The following is a 15,121-nucleotide window of genomic DNA, read 5'->3' as shown; positions in this document are numbered from 1 at the left end:
CCGCTGGCGGGTCTGAGTCAGGCCCCGCCGAAAATACCCCGCGTCGGTTGTCGGTGGATGAAGGTCCCGGCGTTATTGTGGCCCTGTCGACATCGCTTGTCGTGCTCTCCAAACGTGCAGGGGCGGGTTCGGACACGCCAGCCTCGCCGAGGCTGCGCCGGCGGGGTTTGGTGTCAGCTGGCAAAAGCTGTTTCTGGCCGCACAAGCTGCCTGTGAAGGGAGGACACCCAGCCGTGTCCAGCAGGGTTCCCTGCTGCCCCCTCAGGGACAGTCTGCCTGAGCGGCACAGCTCAGCGGGTTCGGAAGCTCCCGATGCAGCACAGCACATCACAGCTCACCAGCTCGTATGAAATGATGTTGCTGAGACAGTACATCACCCTGTTAGGCTGTACTGTGCAGTGTTGGTGGAGCAGAGGTGTCTGGTTCAACTAGCTGGGCTGTCAGCGAAACAGCCTTTGGCACTAGAATGCCATGGATAGATGGTGTTTTAATTTGGTGTTGCTAGAGCTTCTGTGCTGCTCTGGGTGGGTTTTGCTGATGTCCTTCAGGAGATGTTTCAAGGAATCAAGTGTGTAAGCAGAATGCAGTACCTTTAAAACTATTTTTCAGAAGCTTTCTAGGAGTAGTTTTGTAGTGAGATTCAAGCCAATGTAAGAAATAAAGTCTCCACTTTCATCTCTTGAAGGCTGCAGAAGATGTCAATGTTACTTTTGAAGATCAACAGAAAATTAACAAGTTTGCCAGAAATACCAGCAGGATCACAGAGCTGAAAGAAGAAATAGAAGTGAAAAAGGTATATTTGCCTTAAATATAATTCTTCATTGACAGGAATTAGTTTTCAGCTGTAACATAGAGAATAAGGCTGTGAATGACTGCAAGTAATGCTTTGGTTCCAATAGGGGACTTCTGATACTTTGAAAATAGCCAGAGAATGTTAAAGTGGAAAAACGGGAGTAATGAGAACTAGTGTATTTCTAGTGCCACTAGTATATTTCTGCATGCAGTTCTTGGAACTCTTTAGTTGCCATATATGAAGCATTATCTATGTATAGTGACTGTAATATTCTTAACATTTCTTGCCTGAGATTGTTCATATTTATTTTTCTGGAACCAGTGAGGCAGCTGTTGGTTGTGCTTTTCCTTTGATGTGTTGACAAAGATTGTCATTGGCACTGCAGAGGTTTTATATTGCTAGTCTGACTAGGATATGTAATTTTAATTTTTTTAGTATTAATTCACTCTCTGACTCACTAATCAGGCATAGCATTTGCAAAGAGGTGTTACTGAGGTTTTTTTTTTTAAATGCTAGTGCTGTCACGAAATGTTTCCTATAATTACTTTACCTGATTTGTATGTTGTAAAACAGTTGTCTTTTTTATGTTGATGTTTCATTGATGGCTTAAGGTGATGGGACTCTAAAAATAATCCTACTTTTGCAATAAAGTAATTAATGTTTGCCATCTTATTTGTAATTTTTTTCTGTTTTCCAGCTAAATTAAAAAATTCCTGGGTAACAGCTTATCAGATATTAGCAAAACTCAAATTTGCTGTTATTTCCTTTGTATAGACAGTTAATTATACTATTAATGAGACATAATGAGTATTGACACATCTTCATTAAATTTAATATGCTAAATTACAGCTCTGGGGATATTCTATTAGACATACTGTTTTCTTGCTGCGGGTAGGATTTTTTCCCAATATGTGGACTCAAATCTGAGTTCATTATTCAACTGATAGCATGACTGTACATCAATTGAAATAATTTACCCAGTTAGAAGTGACTATCTTTCTTATATCTTAATAAATAGAAACAACTTCAGAATTTGGAAGATGCTTGTGATGACATAATGATGCTTGATGATGGTGATTCACTTCTGATACCCTACCAAATTGGAGATGTCTTCATTAGTCATTCCCAGGAAGAGACACAAGAGATGCTGGAAGAGGCAAAGGTTTGGGCAAAAGGGAGCTCCTTTACTGTACTGGCTGCTATAGTGTGATGAGCTTCGGAATGGCATGATCTGTTCATCCTTTGAGCCTTTCACTTTCTAAAGTTCATGTTTGATTTATGATTTGAGGAGGGAGATGTGAATGCACAGGAAGTCATAAGTAGGATGTCAGTACACAAAGCCAAGCTAGCTTTTGTTGGGCCCCTAGTAAGTCTTACAGCCTGACTTGGCAAGAAGTCAGCAAAGGGGGTATCTCTTTCTATGTTGCTGACAGACATGACTCAACTTGTTTTATGTAACTAGCTGAATTTTTTCTTTTTCAGAAAAGTTTACAAGAAGAAATTGAAGCATTAGAATCCCGAGTGGAATCAATTCAGAGGGTGTTATCTGACCTGAAAGTTCAGCTCTATGCCAAGTTTGGAAATAACATAAATCTTGAGGCTGAGGACAGTTAAAGGTGTTCTAAATATACCACACAACTTTTCCTTCTTTTATTAAATGCTTTGATAACATTGTTCCAATGACATTTAAAAAACATCCACCACTTTTTTTTTTTAATTTTAAATTTTTTTTACTTTCCTGTCTTGGGTTCCACCTATTTAAGGAGGGCTTTCTTACTGTGGTTATTGCAGTTATTTATTTGTTCAGGAAAGCATTAGCTTCATACTGTTGGTAAAGAATCAGGATTGGAATCTTTGCATTGCTTATTAAAGTAATAAAGTCAGGCACATATTGTAATTTCCTTACTCTTTTTTTCTACTCATGAAAATACTTAAGTATAAAACCAATAGAAATGGGGACTTTTTTATTTGCACTGTAAGGGCTGGCTGATAACAGTTTCTCTGTCTCATTTAGGGCCTGATTCAGCTGTAATGCTGTTTAGCTGTTTTGAGCAGCCCTCCTGGAAATACTAAATCTCTCCTTTGTCTTTCAGTCTTAGCTCAGATAGCATAAACACTGTAAGCTCAGTGCACAAGGTGACAAGAAGTTGGCAGGGGAGAAAGGACGGTTCTTTAAAGCCCATGTTGGTATTGAAGAAAAGCTTTTGGAGTCACAGGCATATTCAGTCATTTACGGCTTTGTGTTTGAGCATCACAAAAGGTGCTGTAAGTCAGAATGGTGAGTCTTCTTATAATTTTCCTGAACAGTCATTTTCTAAATCCACATTTATACACCAATTTAAAATGTCAGAATTGTTCATAGATGGAAGTTGCTATGTCAGCATCAATCCCTGGAACTATTCCTCCATCACTGTATGGAGTTGAATGTAATTTTTAAAAGTCTTCATTTGCTGACTTCTTACACCCTTAAAATAATTGTGTTCTCTCACTGTAACCCTGCTTTTGGAGTTCTGCCTGCCTTGATTAATGTGTTTTTCCATGGAAATACCTGTTCATTATTACTTTGTTTTTAAAACTTAAAGCTTAGCATACTTAAGTTGTCTTTTTAAGCTATTTTCCAAACCATTGTGGACAGAGAATTCAGCTGGCTAAATATTAATCTACAGTCATTATTCTTAATATAAAGAGTCAGAGTGTCAGATGAGTATATTTTTATAAAGTGATTGATACCTATCTCTCATGTGTCAATTCTATATCTTCTTCAGACAGTGTGAACACGGAGGGGCAAAAAACCCCACTTGGTTTTGCTATTATTGAAGTAGTTTTAACTGGGTAAGGATATTGAACTTGATCTTCAGTACACTTGAGCAGGATCTCACCAGCCCTCAAGGAGGTGGACGTGTTCCTTTATGTAATTTCAGAACCCTCTGTACAGTTTTCTGTTTAGGCAGGTGTTTGGCACCAGACTACTTAGAGCAGTTCTGGGTTGACCCAGAGTTGTTATTTTAGGCACTAAAGGGAGAAAAAGGTGAGTATTGTGGACTTGAGTGGCTCAGCTCTGCCTTCTGTTGTATTGATAAATCTCTTAGCCCAAAGCTGTGGGAGCAAGGTTACACTCTTACGAGGTGCTGGTATCTAGAGATTTTTTTTCTGAACAGCCAAACCGTTCATTTGGTATGTAAAAGAAAGTCATCCAGTGTAATTCTCTTTACATTACGAACCAAAGAAAATATGAAAGACTTTTCCAGGTGAAAACTGAGCACGTGATGGAGTTTGACTCATCATGAGAAGCATCCAGCAGATGGCATCAAAGAACGGGGAAACCCGTTTTAGGGTGAGCCCATGCCAAGGCTGTCAGTGCCAGTTCTGATTTTAGTAAAGTGAAACAGGCTGCAATGATCACATTCTCATTGGTTGCTAACACCTTGACAAGGATCTCCGGGTGATTTAATTAGCTATTCGGCTCCACTTTTGTATTAAAATACAGTTTCCATAGTTTTTGCTTTGCAAAGCAGAGAGCCACCAGTGGCTGGGGTCTCACTTGCTCGCAGCAATTAAAGCAGGTAAACTAGCAAAACTGCAGACAGTGAAATAGAGCTCATTTCAGTGCATGATGGCAAGGAGACCTAACTTAGCAGTTTTTCAGAGTAGCTTGATTTTACTGTAAAACACAGTAAAAAATATTATACTAATTATATTTTCAGGGTGTTGTTTGTGATTCTGTATCTTGTCAGGTGATGTAAAAATGTTTTTCACATGATGATCTCTAGCATAACCTTCTCCAGTGGAACCTCCATTATTGCTCATTGCTTTTGTGTAGAAGATCTCTGGATACCATTACACTTTGTTATATGAATGTGGTGGTTAATTACTCAGCAATTACAGGAAGTAGTGTGTGACCAAAGGACAGCTAATTTTGTGGTATTAACTATCACTTCAAAGAACAAAAAAGAGATTGAATGCTAAATATGAATGCCATATTTTCTGTTGGAGCAACAGGATTAAGTAGCTTGCACATGAGTCAGTGGTTCAGATAATTTATCTAATGTTATTCTAATAGTCTGATTCATGAAAGAGAAAAAAACATGGCTGTATATAGGCAGAAGCCCTGACAAGAATTATTTATGACCAAGTTTGTCCTTCTATTGATTGTATGAGTCATACAGAAAACCAAATTATTTTGTAGTCAAATGTCAGGTGCTGATCAGACTGCACAGGACGCAGTGCACCCAGCGCAGGGGTAAATGAGTGGGGAGGATTTCCCTCAGCAGGAGAGGAAATAAGTTTACAGCTAAGGGGGCCTGTGTCCTACTCTTAAAGAGTTGTAATAAAAAATTATAAACCTGAGTAGAACATCAACCATTTACTACAGATTTACAAAAATCTTTTGTTTGCTGTTGCTCTCCAACACAAAAAGATGAGGGGTAATGGGTGTGAGTTACTCCTGGAGAAATCCTGATTGGACAGAAGAAAATTTTTCACTATATGAAGTGTCAGACATTGGAATAATCTCCCCAGGGAACTGGTGGATTCCCCAACAGGATATGCTTTTAAGACTCAGCTTGACAAGGTGCTCAGCCATCTCATCTAAACTGGGTCCCACAATGAAACGTTGGACCAAATGATGCTTGAGGTCCCTTCCAACCTGGCATATTATGATAAATGTAACTGTTCTGAAATATCATGGCTATTTCCAATAACTTCCTCTTCATTAATGTGTACATCTAAGTTTATATTGTATTTCAAGTGAGGCCACAGTTAGTAGTTACACATCAATGTACTGCTAACACCTAGCTGAGGTCCATGAAACAAACTGTCACATTCTGTTCTGTTAATAAGCATAATGAAAGGAGAAAGTTCTAGTTCAGCTTTGAAAATGCTGCTGGCTCGGTCTTCTGGTTGTGAAATAGAACTGAATTAATGAGGTATAGTAGTCTGCATAATTATACAGGAACAATTTATTTAAAGCACAAAGCAAACGTGGAAATTTGCAACAACTCAAAAAATAGAATGATTTCCATTTCACAGATGCTATGCTTCATTTGGAAGTGATAGAGTAAGAAAGATCTAAGAACCAACTTGCAGCTTGCTGTGAAAAGGTGACACCAGAAACTTTTGAAATGTCTGTACTGCATTTTATAGGCACCTGAAGTGCAGAGTTTTCTCTTCACAGTGCATTAATGAATTCCATTCTAGCTATTTCTAAAGGGGCTCATGTGGAAAAACAACCAGTGCTTTGGAAGAAAACAAACTTCATATTTATGTGTAATTGTGCAGGTCTCCTGAATTCACTGCTGGTCCATTTGTGCAAAATCACTGTGTGTGTAAATAAGCATGGAAACACAATGAGAAATAAGTTTCATTTCCTTTGTGTTTTGGGATTTTGTATTGGTGTTAGTATCTTTATTAAAAGTCATTGAATCTCATTAGATTAGAATTTAGATGGAATGCCATGGCTTTGTGTGGGATAAAGTCCTTTCTTTTACCAAGGTGTGGAACTTTACAGAATTCATAGGGAATCTTAGCTGGGATCAAGAAAATATGATACTTTCTGATGTTCAAGCCTTTTGTATGTCTAACCCATGTCTGCTAAACCATGATTGAGTGTCCCAGACACATTAGGCTAGAGGAAAGAAGTGAGTTAAATGTAAAGTTTACCAGTATCTGTAATGGGGTGAACGTAAGATCGCACATGCAAAGATCTCTGCCTTAGCGGAAGCAAATGTCTTCAACTCAAAGTCTGCAAAAGCTGGATGTGATTTCCATTAAGCACGTAGCTTACATTTACTAAATGGTGTATTAAAATGGACTCAAAATTTACCAAAGCCCCTGAGAAATACTGATCTAGAACAAAAAGCAGTAAGCTGTTTTATGTTTCAAGAGAACAGGCAAAAGCAGAAACTGGAAAAAAGGTGACTGGCATATGTGTGCATTTTTTAATGTCTCTGCAATGTAATTTTCAATAGTTTATTATTTTTCACAAATGGAAAATCTGGAAAAGCACTTGTCATTACTCATCATATTTTCATTCTTCCCTGTGGCTTAAAGAGGGTTACAGTCAGTAGGCAAGACAGCATTACTGTGAGAGGGACACAGCCATTTTATAAAGAATACTGAGATGCAAAATGCAGTAAAGCCTACAACTGTTCTTTCCTTGATTATTTATATTGAGCTTTATTACAGCATGTAAAAGCTTGGAAGGGATTACAGTCATAGTTCTGGCTACCATGGAAATGCCACTTCAAATGATAAACCCCTCAGAGTGACACTGGTGTTTTACAGGATATCACAAGTAATTACTCAGGTGAAGAGGTGAATTCTTAGTAGCTCTTGCAAATTGATTTCTTTATTTTCCCCCACCCCCTTCTGCCTTTTAAAAAGAGCTAATCTTATTTAATCTCTATTCTGTGAAGCAGGTGTTTGGAATGCTTATCTCAGGTTTCCAAAGCAATATGCAGTACAGCGATTGTGGCTAAAAACACCTATTCCTAGTGCCTGCAAAATGTTAGAAAATAATAATTGTTTCCTAGTCTCTAGTTCAAAGTGTGTTCTCTTGTATCTGAACTAGTTCATAAAAGTTGAAGACAGACAAGGATTCAAACACTCAGTATTTTTGCCTACAATGTGATTTATAAAATTGAGAGAAGCCTGACATTACTGACATAGCTTTCTGGACAGTTTACCCACAGAGGATTAAAAAAGGTTGCAGACATTCTTCCTGGTACATAAGGTAGTTCTGGTATATTCACATTAGCCATTTTCACAGAGACTACATAGGATGACAGAAAACTTAACTTGCCTTTTCAGTTACGCTAAATAAGGAATGATGTGCTGTTCTAATTATGTGTCTCCTTAGAAATGTCACAGGTGAAGAAAAGCAGCCCCATGGGAAGAGTTATTAGAATTGAATAATTAGCAATTAACAATTTGGACAAACACATTGTTTCCTTTTCTGTTTGTGAATTGGCCACAAACAGAATGAATTTATTTGATCAATTATTCAAGAAATTCACCAAATAATTCCTGGCCTCCAATGCTGTCATGTCAGCTTTATTAAAAATCTGAGAGGCTTGTAAAGCGACCTGTTTAATTGGACACAAATCTCATTCTATGGATCTTGTTTGAGTGATGGCAACCATTAAGTTGATTGGAATCAGGATTTAAATTGAATAACTTTGCTTTTTAATCTGACATTTGATTTTTGTCCTGGAAGCTCTGTATTTGCTTTAAATTTGCTGATTTTCTTATAGCTACCAGTAATCCTGAAAATAAACACATTCACAGTGGCAACATCCAGAGGAGCACCACCAGTCTCTGATATAAGAGTACTACAAGTGGAAGAATTAAGACAAACTCTCAGTGAGAACACAGGATGTGCTTATTATCAACAGAATCAGCCCAACTCTTACTGTAAACTTTATGTTTTAATGCCTTAACACAGGAAAGAGAATTTTTTTCTCCAGATAGATAATTTCAGTCATTGACGGAAGATTTTCACATATTCTACATTAAAATCACAAGAAAAAAACCCCTCTGATTGAGGAAGTCAGGGCAACAATTCTCCAGGGGCTACACAAAGAAATGTTGCTGTAGGTTGGTTCTGGTTTCAAACTTGCCTTTTTTTTTGGCCACAATGGATTGCTCTCAAAGGAATGACATGGGCTTGAAGGATTTTTAAATTAAGCTGGTTTGGCCTGACACTATAGTGAGCAAAGAGCATTTCAGGACAACATTCTGACTGTTGGTTTTGATTGAAAGCTGTGAGAATATAAAAAAAATACTATTTTTTTTAACATCTAACTTGAAAATAATTTATTTCTTTTAAATTATGTTCCTGTTCAGTTTTCTTTCTCCTCAGATTATCTAGATGTGTTTATTCATCTGTCTCAGCTATTGCAAGGGTGAATTACTCAATGTTTTCAGAGCTTTGTAAAGCATCATGGAGGTGTCAAGTTTTTAAATGATCTCTCAGATAGCATTTACCACTACATTTAATAGGCTTTCAATTAGAATGCCAATTAAAACTGATTTGTTTTAAAGAAACAGGCATATTTTTAATTACAGCATGCACATTCAGACTTGTATTTAATTGCAACAAGATTGCTGAAATGCTGTTTTTATTCATTAGTACACAAGGACAAAGCTTTTTTTACTCAGTTCTCTGCAATTAGGATTAAGTAGGAACATTATCTCAGCAGGTGCAGAACAGCTCAGAAGAGAGGAGCTGAGGAGCAGATTCTTCTGGCCCTGCTGGCTAAATGGCTGTAATACTTTAGAGATCTGTCCCCAAATGGGATCTGGTGGCCTGCATTTACTGTGCGAAGGTCCACAAAGGCAGGCTTAAGAGAAGCTGAAATTAGTTGTGGCAGCAAGGTCTCTTCTGCTGCAGCTTTCACTGTCCTGTGTTGAAACTCCTGACAACCAGTCTGACTGCTGCTTCAGGAGGCTGGCACTGTTGCAGACAAGCACATCACAGGTCCCTGACTCCCCTTCAGTCTCCTCACTGGGACTTCTATGGGACTGGAAGGGCATGGTGCTCTGAGACAAGAGATCACCTTTCATCTTGTTCATCTAGGACTAGCATAACCTTCTTTATCCAAGACTCTCTTGACCCTCCTGGAAAGTAAATAGTGGTGGATTGGAGAAGTGGTTTAAATGAGATTACTTGGATTATACCATATTGTCCAGGCTCCAGCCCTTAGATTCCAGCCCAGCTAAGGCCTGAAGAGTGCATGTAATCCCAGCCTGTAAAGCTGTCTCACTGAAAACAACAGGACTATACAAATGCTTGAGAAGTTTGGTAGCAGCAAAATGCCCTCTGAAGTCAGGTGTTAATATCCAGTATCTGCAAACCAGAGCCTGTAATCAGTATCACTTCCTTTCCATCATGTTCTTACATCTCATTTTGCAAGTTCTATCTGTATTTTCTTTTACCTTGGGACATGCTACACTGCTATTAAATAGTGAGTCTTGATTTGTGTGCTAGATGTTCTTGTCCATTTGTAAAACAGCACTTTGAGTCTTAATGTGCCATCTATCAGCACTGTAAATGTTCTGCTTTTAGATATTCTGATGTCAAGGTGAACTGCAGTTTCTGAAGTGTTAATACAATAATCCTCTTACCAGACAAAGGAAAGGTTTTCAAGGTATCAATTTCCTTCAGTTTTTCAGTGTGTTACAGCTACACACAAGAGCTGTACTTCAGTAACAACAGTTAGAGGGAGTGCACCTTTTGTGACACCTATCAAAGTGAAGGATTTAAAGGGTAGATTTGGAATATAGCTTTATAAACAGTGACACAGATCACTGGTGTGATCTGAGTATCACATAAAAATAGTTAACTATCTTCTCACAAATATAGGAGCCTGAGTTTGTCTTAGTGACTTAATCACTTGTCAGTTAAACTAGGATAACTGCATGGCATTTTACAACAGCAAAATAAATCCTTAGTTTATGCCACCACAGAGCTTTTTCCATCAGTTATTCACCTTAAAAACCACTTCAGGCTAATCTTATTGCTACTCCATGTTAATCTTATATTCCTTTAGAAAATAGTGGCTAAAGATTGAATTCATAGGTCCTTAGAGCATGATAGTGTGCATAGTAACTGTAATGGTGGTCCATTCCTACATGAGCATTTAAGTACATATTTTCTGTATGATCTGAGGTAAAAAAGTTGAAGATGGAAGTAATTTTGAAGCAGAATGTGAGAAATGTCTGGACTATGTGCTATATGCAGAATGGCACAGAATGAGCTTTTCAGCCACTTCTATAATTAAAGTAAACAAAGCTAAAATAAGGTCAGAGTGGAAAATAAATTGAGCTGAGGATATGATTACACCTAATTTTAATGGGCTTCATGTCATTCTGCATTCACAGCATAATTCCCCTTTAGCACAACTGTAGGCATGTTGTTCTCATCTGGTTATCGATTCCTGTTATCCTAAGGAACAACTTTATCCATAAGCATCAAGAAGAGTATGAATGTCTGGCCCATGATAAATGTCACACTTCCAGGGAGAAGCTGCATTTGAATGCTTTCTTCCTGCTGCTGTTATATTCTTGGCACACACTCTGAATTTGAGCAAAAAAGATAGACCTAGTTGTGTGAGTCATTTTCTTGATTGATCTAATTTACCTTGAAGGTTAATGTATTCTAAACTAATTCAAAGATTAATAACCACTTAAAGATATATGAAAGACATTTAATTGTATACCATATGAGTGTTGTAACAGAGTTTATTATCTCTTCAATGACTTTGGGAGTTCATTTGATGAGATTTAAGAGTTACTTGATTGTTTGATACAGAGTGTGGCAGTTGCAAAGCAGAAGCTGTTTTCAGAGCTCACTGGTTAATTCAGAAAACAAGGATATATACTGCATATACTTGCTTTACTGCATAATTAAAACATCTACATTCAAGGTGATAATGATTTTTCTTATGACATTGATTAAAATTCTTTAAGTGATGAAATAATTAGTTGGATGAGAACAATGCTGGGCCTGGACAGGTCTCCAGCCTGCTTTTGACTTCTAGGATAACACAATTTGATGACTCTGCCCTTTTTTCTTTTTTTTTTGCAAGACTATACCAATACAGATCTTTGCCTTTGTCTTGAGGACCCATGTCAAATTTAAACGTTACCTTTTCCATATATAAAATCTGGTTTATGCCTAGAGTCTTTTGGATGTCTGTAATTTCCTGAAGAATTTGTGTCTGACCTGAAAGACTAGCAGATTGGAAGTGTGAGATGGTTCTGCTTCTAGGTCAGGAATTCATTTCTGTATAAACAGAGGAGAGAGTTGTTTGATATTTACAAAAGCTGAACATCTTCAGCTTTCAGACACTGGAGAGAGTTGCAAGTTATTAAGCACCAGCATCAGGCAAATGGCACCTATTTACTGTAAACATTTTGGTTTATATTTACAGCCATGTAGGTACCAAAGCAAGCTGTTAGGATTATTAATACCTCTGAACATTACGTGTGTGATCCCATTCACTGACCTTTAAAAATAACAAAGATGATACACAAGGAATTTTGTTGCCAAGAGTTTAGTATCCTACTGTTTATAGAGCTTGTATCATGTTTAATCTGCGCTTTTATCTCAAACCATTGTTGCATGAACAATGAATGCACAATAAGCCCTGGCTACCTGATTTATGTCTGCAAGCTCCTGATGACTTCATAGTTCATGAGTGTCAGAGCAAAACTGTGCCCAGATTGATCTATGAAGGGGCATCAATGAAGAATGTAAGAAAAGAACTAATCTACAATCAGGGCTGTGTATGCAGCACTGGGCTAGACAGATACCCAATTAAAACCTATTTTATACCTAACGCAAGCCAAGCAAACAGTGACAGAGCTATAAAATAGTTATCAATGAAGAAAATCCACCACTGGTTTTATGGAGCTTCAGGTGACATTATGGGCATCTGTGTGGAAGTACTGGATTTTGAGGGTCTGCTGAGCTGTCAGAGTAAAAGATCTAACAAAAAGAGACAGATATGGTCAGAGTCAGTAAAAACCTTGACAAATACTAAGAAAGAAACAGAATCAAGTGGATGAACTGATAAATATATAAATCTATTAGAAAATTCAGTGAACTGGTGCCTTGTTTAAGACACACCCCATCAGCAATCACTGGTAGTTGTATGTGTCCCTCTGCTCCCTCAAAAATGGTCTCTCAGGGCTTGTTTTGTCCCCTCAAACTAGAAAACAGGAAAGGAAGAATTTCAGAAGTACCATTTTCATTACCATTGACAATTTAAAAAAAGAAAAACAGCAAAATTGGTCATGCAAGTGGATGAACTGATAAATATATAAATCTATTAGAAAATTCAGTGAACTGGTGCCTTGTTTAAGACACACCCCATCAGCAATCACTGGTAGTTGTATGTGTCCCTCTGCTCCCTCAAAAATGGTCTCTCAGGGCTTGTTTTGTCCCCTCAAACTAGAAAACAGGAAAGGAAGAATTTCAGAAGTACCATTTTCATTACCATTGACAATTTAAAAAAAGAAAAACAGCAAAATTGGTCATGTCTTGGGTCAGTAGAATGGGTTTTTTTTTTTTAGAATAATACAGTCCGGTACATGCTGTTTGACTCATGATGCAGCTTAAAATGCAGAAGAGATGCAGCCAGTGAGGTATTAATCAGAACAGAATAGAATAGCATGTCTGTTCTCTCTTATCAGTAACTTTGAAGCATTTGGCTCTGTCAAGACTTGGACTTTCACAATGACCTTCAAGTTATGTTCTCCAATAAAATAAATAAATAAATAAATAACTATCCAAATCCTGTAAAATTCCTTCAGAAGCTTTGGGGTTTTGGCATGTTCCAAGAGGGAGGGAGTTGTTTCTCAGGAATGCAGCCAGAGACAGAATCAGATACAAGCCAGGAAAGCATGCACAGCAAGTCAAGATGAGTAGCTGTGACAGAATCATTAGCTTGTTCTGTGACAGAAATCCTGGCAGATGATGTAAACTGATCCTTGCATCATCGATACAAGGCCAGCTCTGTTTTATGAACACAGTTGAACAGATGATGAAGTTTTACAAGCACTGGATCACACTAATTTGCTGATAACTGCCCCACGGAAGCAAGCATGTGCCCAAAAAATCATGGAGCTGATTATGAGCTTGGTTTGAGAGGTATGGACTCATAATAAACTTGGGGAAAAAGAACATTATGCATGTCATTTTGTATCACAGCCTGTCATTAGTCATTTTAATTCACAACATATGTTAGCCATGAAAATGTTTGCTATTTTGGAAAGACATTATTGGAGGTTGTTCTCTTGGACTAAGAACTGTCAAATATTGTTAGCACAACCTGTCCATCTTTTGTGGGTTTTTTTTAAGAAATAAAGCTTGGAAGCAATATGGTGTTAGTCTCTAGATTAAATTAAAGGTCTGCAAATTGGATTCTTTATCTAATTTTCTATACCAGAAGGCACAGATTTTCTACTAATAATGTATACAGCTTAGGAGAGATTTTTTTTCTACTTACCACCCTGTGCATTCAAGGTAGGAAGAAGTTATCTTTTAAATAATTTTAGAGCATAGCAGTCATCCAGGGAGCTGAAATGGTGAACATTACAGCACAGTTCACTGGGCTGGTCTTATATCTGGAGTGGAAGACAAGAGTTTTAGAAGATTGCCAACTCAGATGTTACTTGGTCAACTAAATGAAGTATGTCAGCAGGGCAGTCAGATGAAAATCTTCAAGGAAATACTGAAGCACAACCTCAAACAACATGACATTGATATCAACAGAGCTGGAAATTACTGACAGCAAAGAGGTCCTGCTGCTGTTGGCAGTTTATGGTGGATCGGTTTGGTTTGACCAGCAGCATGTAGCTGATATCAAAGCATATGGCACTGAAAAGTGACAGGTTCACAAGGCAGAGGCTCCAAGATTTTTTTACTTTACATAGACCTGATCATGGAAAGGACTGAACACCATTTATACACTGAACTGTTCAGGATTTGCTGACCCAAGATGCAATACAACAGTGTATTGTCTGGGTTTCAGAAGTATTTAGTGCTATAATGCCATTGAGAACTGCAGCAAAATACAATATGGTGCTTATCAGAGGGAAGAGAGGTCCCTTCAGATGTCACCATGCATCTTTGAAAGAAAATCTTTCTGAAAGAAAAACTTACTGAAAGAAAAACTTCTGAAAGCAAATTTTCATCTTAAAGACATCTTGATTTTTTTAGCCTTACTGTAATGCAGCGTTGCTCTGTACTTTGAGCTTCTCTTTGCTTTGTGCTACTATCTTGAATGCCAATAGCAACAACTGTGATCAGATAGAGTATGAAAAGATTGCTAGTTTCTGCTTCCAGTTTATGAAAAAGCATACTTTTTGTTGTCAGAAACATCTTACTTTTTAATTTTTCTTTTCCCTCAATTCAATTTTGATGACAGTTGCACTACAAGCGATAGAATCAATTTTCTGAGTGTAGAATTTAGCTGGATACAAAAGCAAACCTATTCCCACTGTCAGAAACAGGATTAGATTTTGTCTTTCATCCAGTCCTTGGTCAGCCTCCAGATCAGCTTCATATTTTTGGATTCTTTATAAAAAGCTGTTAAACTTTTTTATGAACAAATCACTTTTCAGTGAGAAACAGGCAACTTTTTCTTCAAACATGAAATTATTTTTGCCCAGTTCTAAAAGCATGGTAGTAGCTGGTAGCATGATGATGACACCAGAGAATCGTTTATTAGGCATTGCAGACCTAACAGAAAGACTTGCATTGTATAAAGAAATGTCAGTAGCAAATGTGTTAGACAGGTAGCAAGACTTTCTCTAATGTCTATG

At 37.7% G+C, this 15,121-nt stretch overlaps 1 protein-coding gene across 1 annotated transcript; it reads left to right on the top strand.

Moving 5' to 3' along the window:
• Nucleotides 1-667: 667 nt before the first annotated feature.
• Nucleotides 668-2,690, top strand: PFDN4 (prefoldin subunit 4). The gene is made up of 3 exons (XM_009998649.1): nucleotides 668-793; nucleotides 1,812-1,955; nucleotides 2,276-2,690. The coding sequence occupies exons 2-3, from the start codon at nucleotides 1,851-1,853 to the stop codon at nucleotides 2,405-2,407; spliced, it is 237 nt and encodes a 78-aa protein (XP_009996951.1). The 5' UTR covers nucleotides 668-793; nucleotides 1,812-1,850; the 3' UTR covers nucleotides 2,408-2,690.
• Nucleotides 2,691-15,121: the final 12,431 nt, after the last annotated feature.

The sequence above is a fragment of the Chaetura pelagica genome, unplaced genomic scaffold (assembly GCF_000747805.2).
Source record: "Chaetura pelagica isolate M959 unplaced genomic scaffold, ChaPel_1.0 scaffold275, whole genome shotgun sequence".
NCBI classification, from domain to species: Eukaryota; Metazoa; Chordata; class Aves; order Apodiformes; family Apodidae; genus Chaetura; species Chaetura pelagica.
The sequence above is the reverse complement of the archived record's forward strand: the minus strand, read 5'-3'. Positions and strand labels throughout refer to the sequence as shown.

Bases quoted from the DNA above. Each gene is read 5' to 3' on its own strand.
- PFDN4 (XM_009998649.1), top strand. From the start codon at position 1,851: ATGATGCTTGATGATGGTGATTCACTTCTGATACCCTACCAAATTGGA. The intron at 1,956-2,275 runs GTTTGGGCAAAA...TTTCTTTTTCAG, and splicing joins AGATGCTGGAAGAGGCAAAG to AAAAGTTTACAAGAAGAAAT.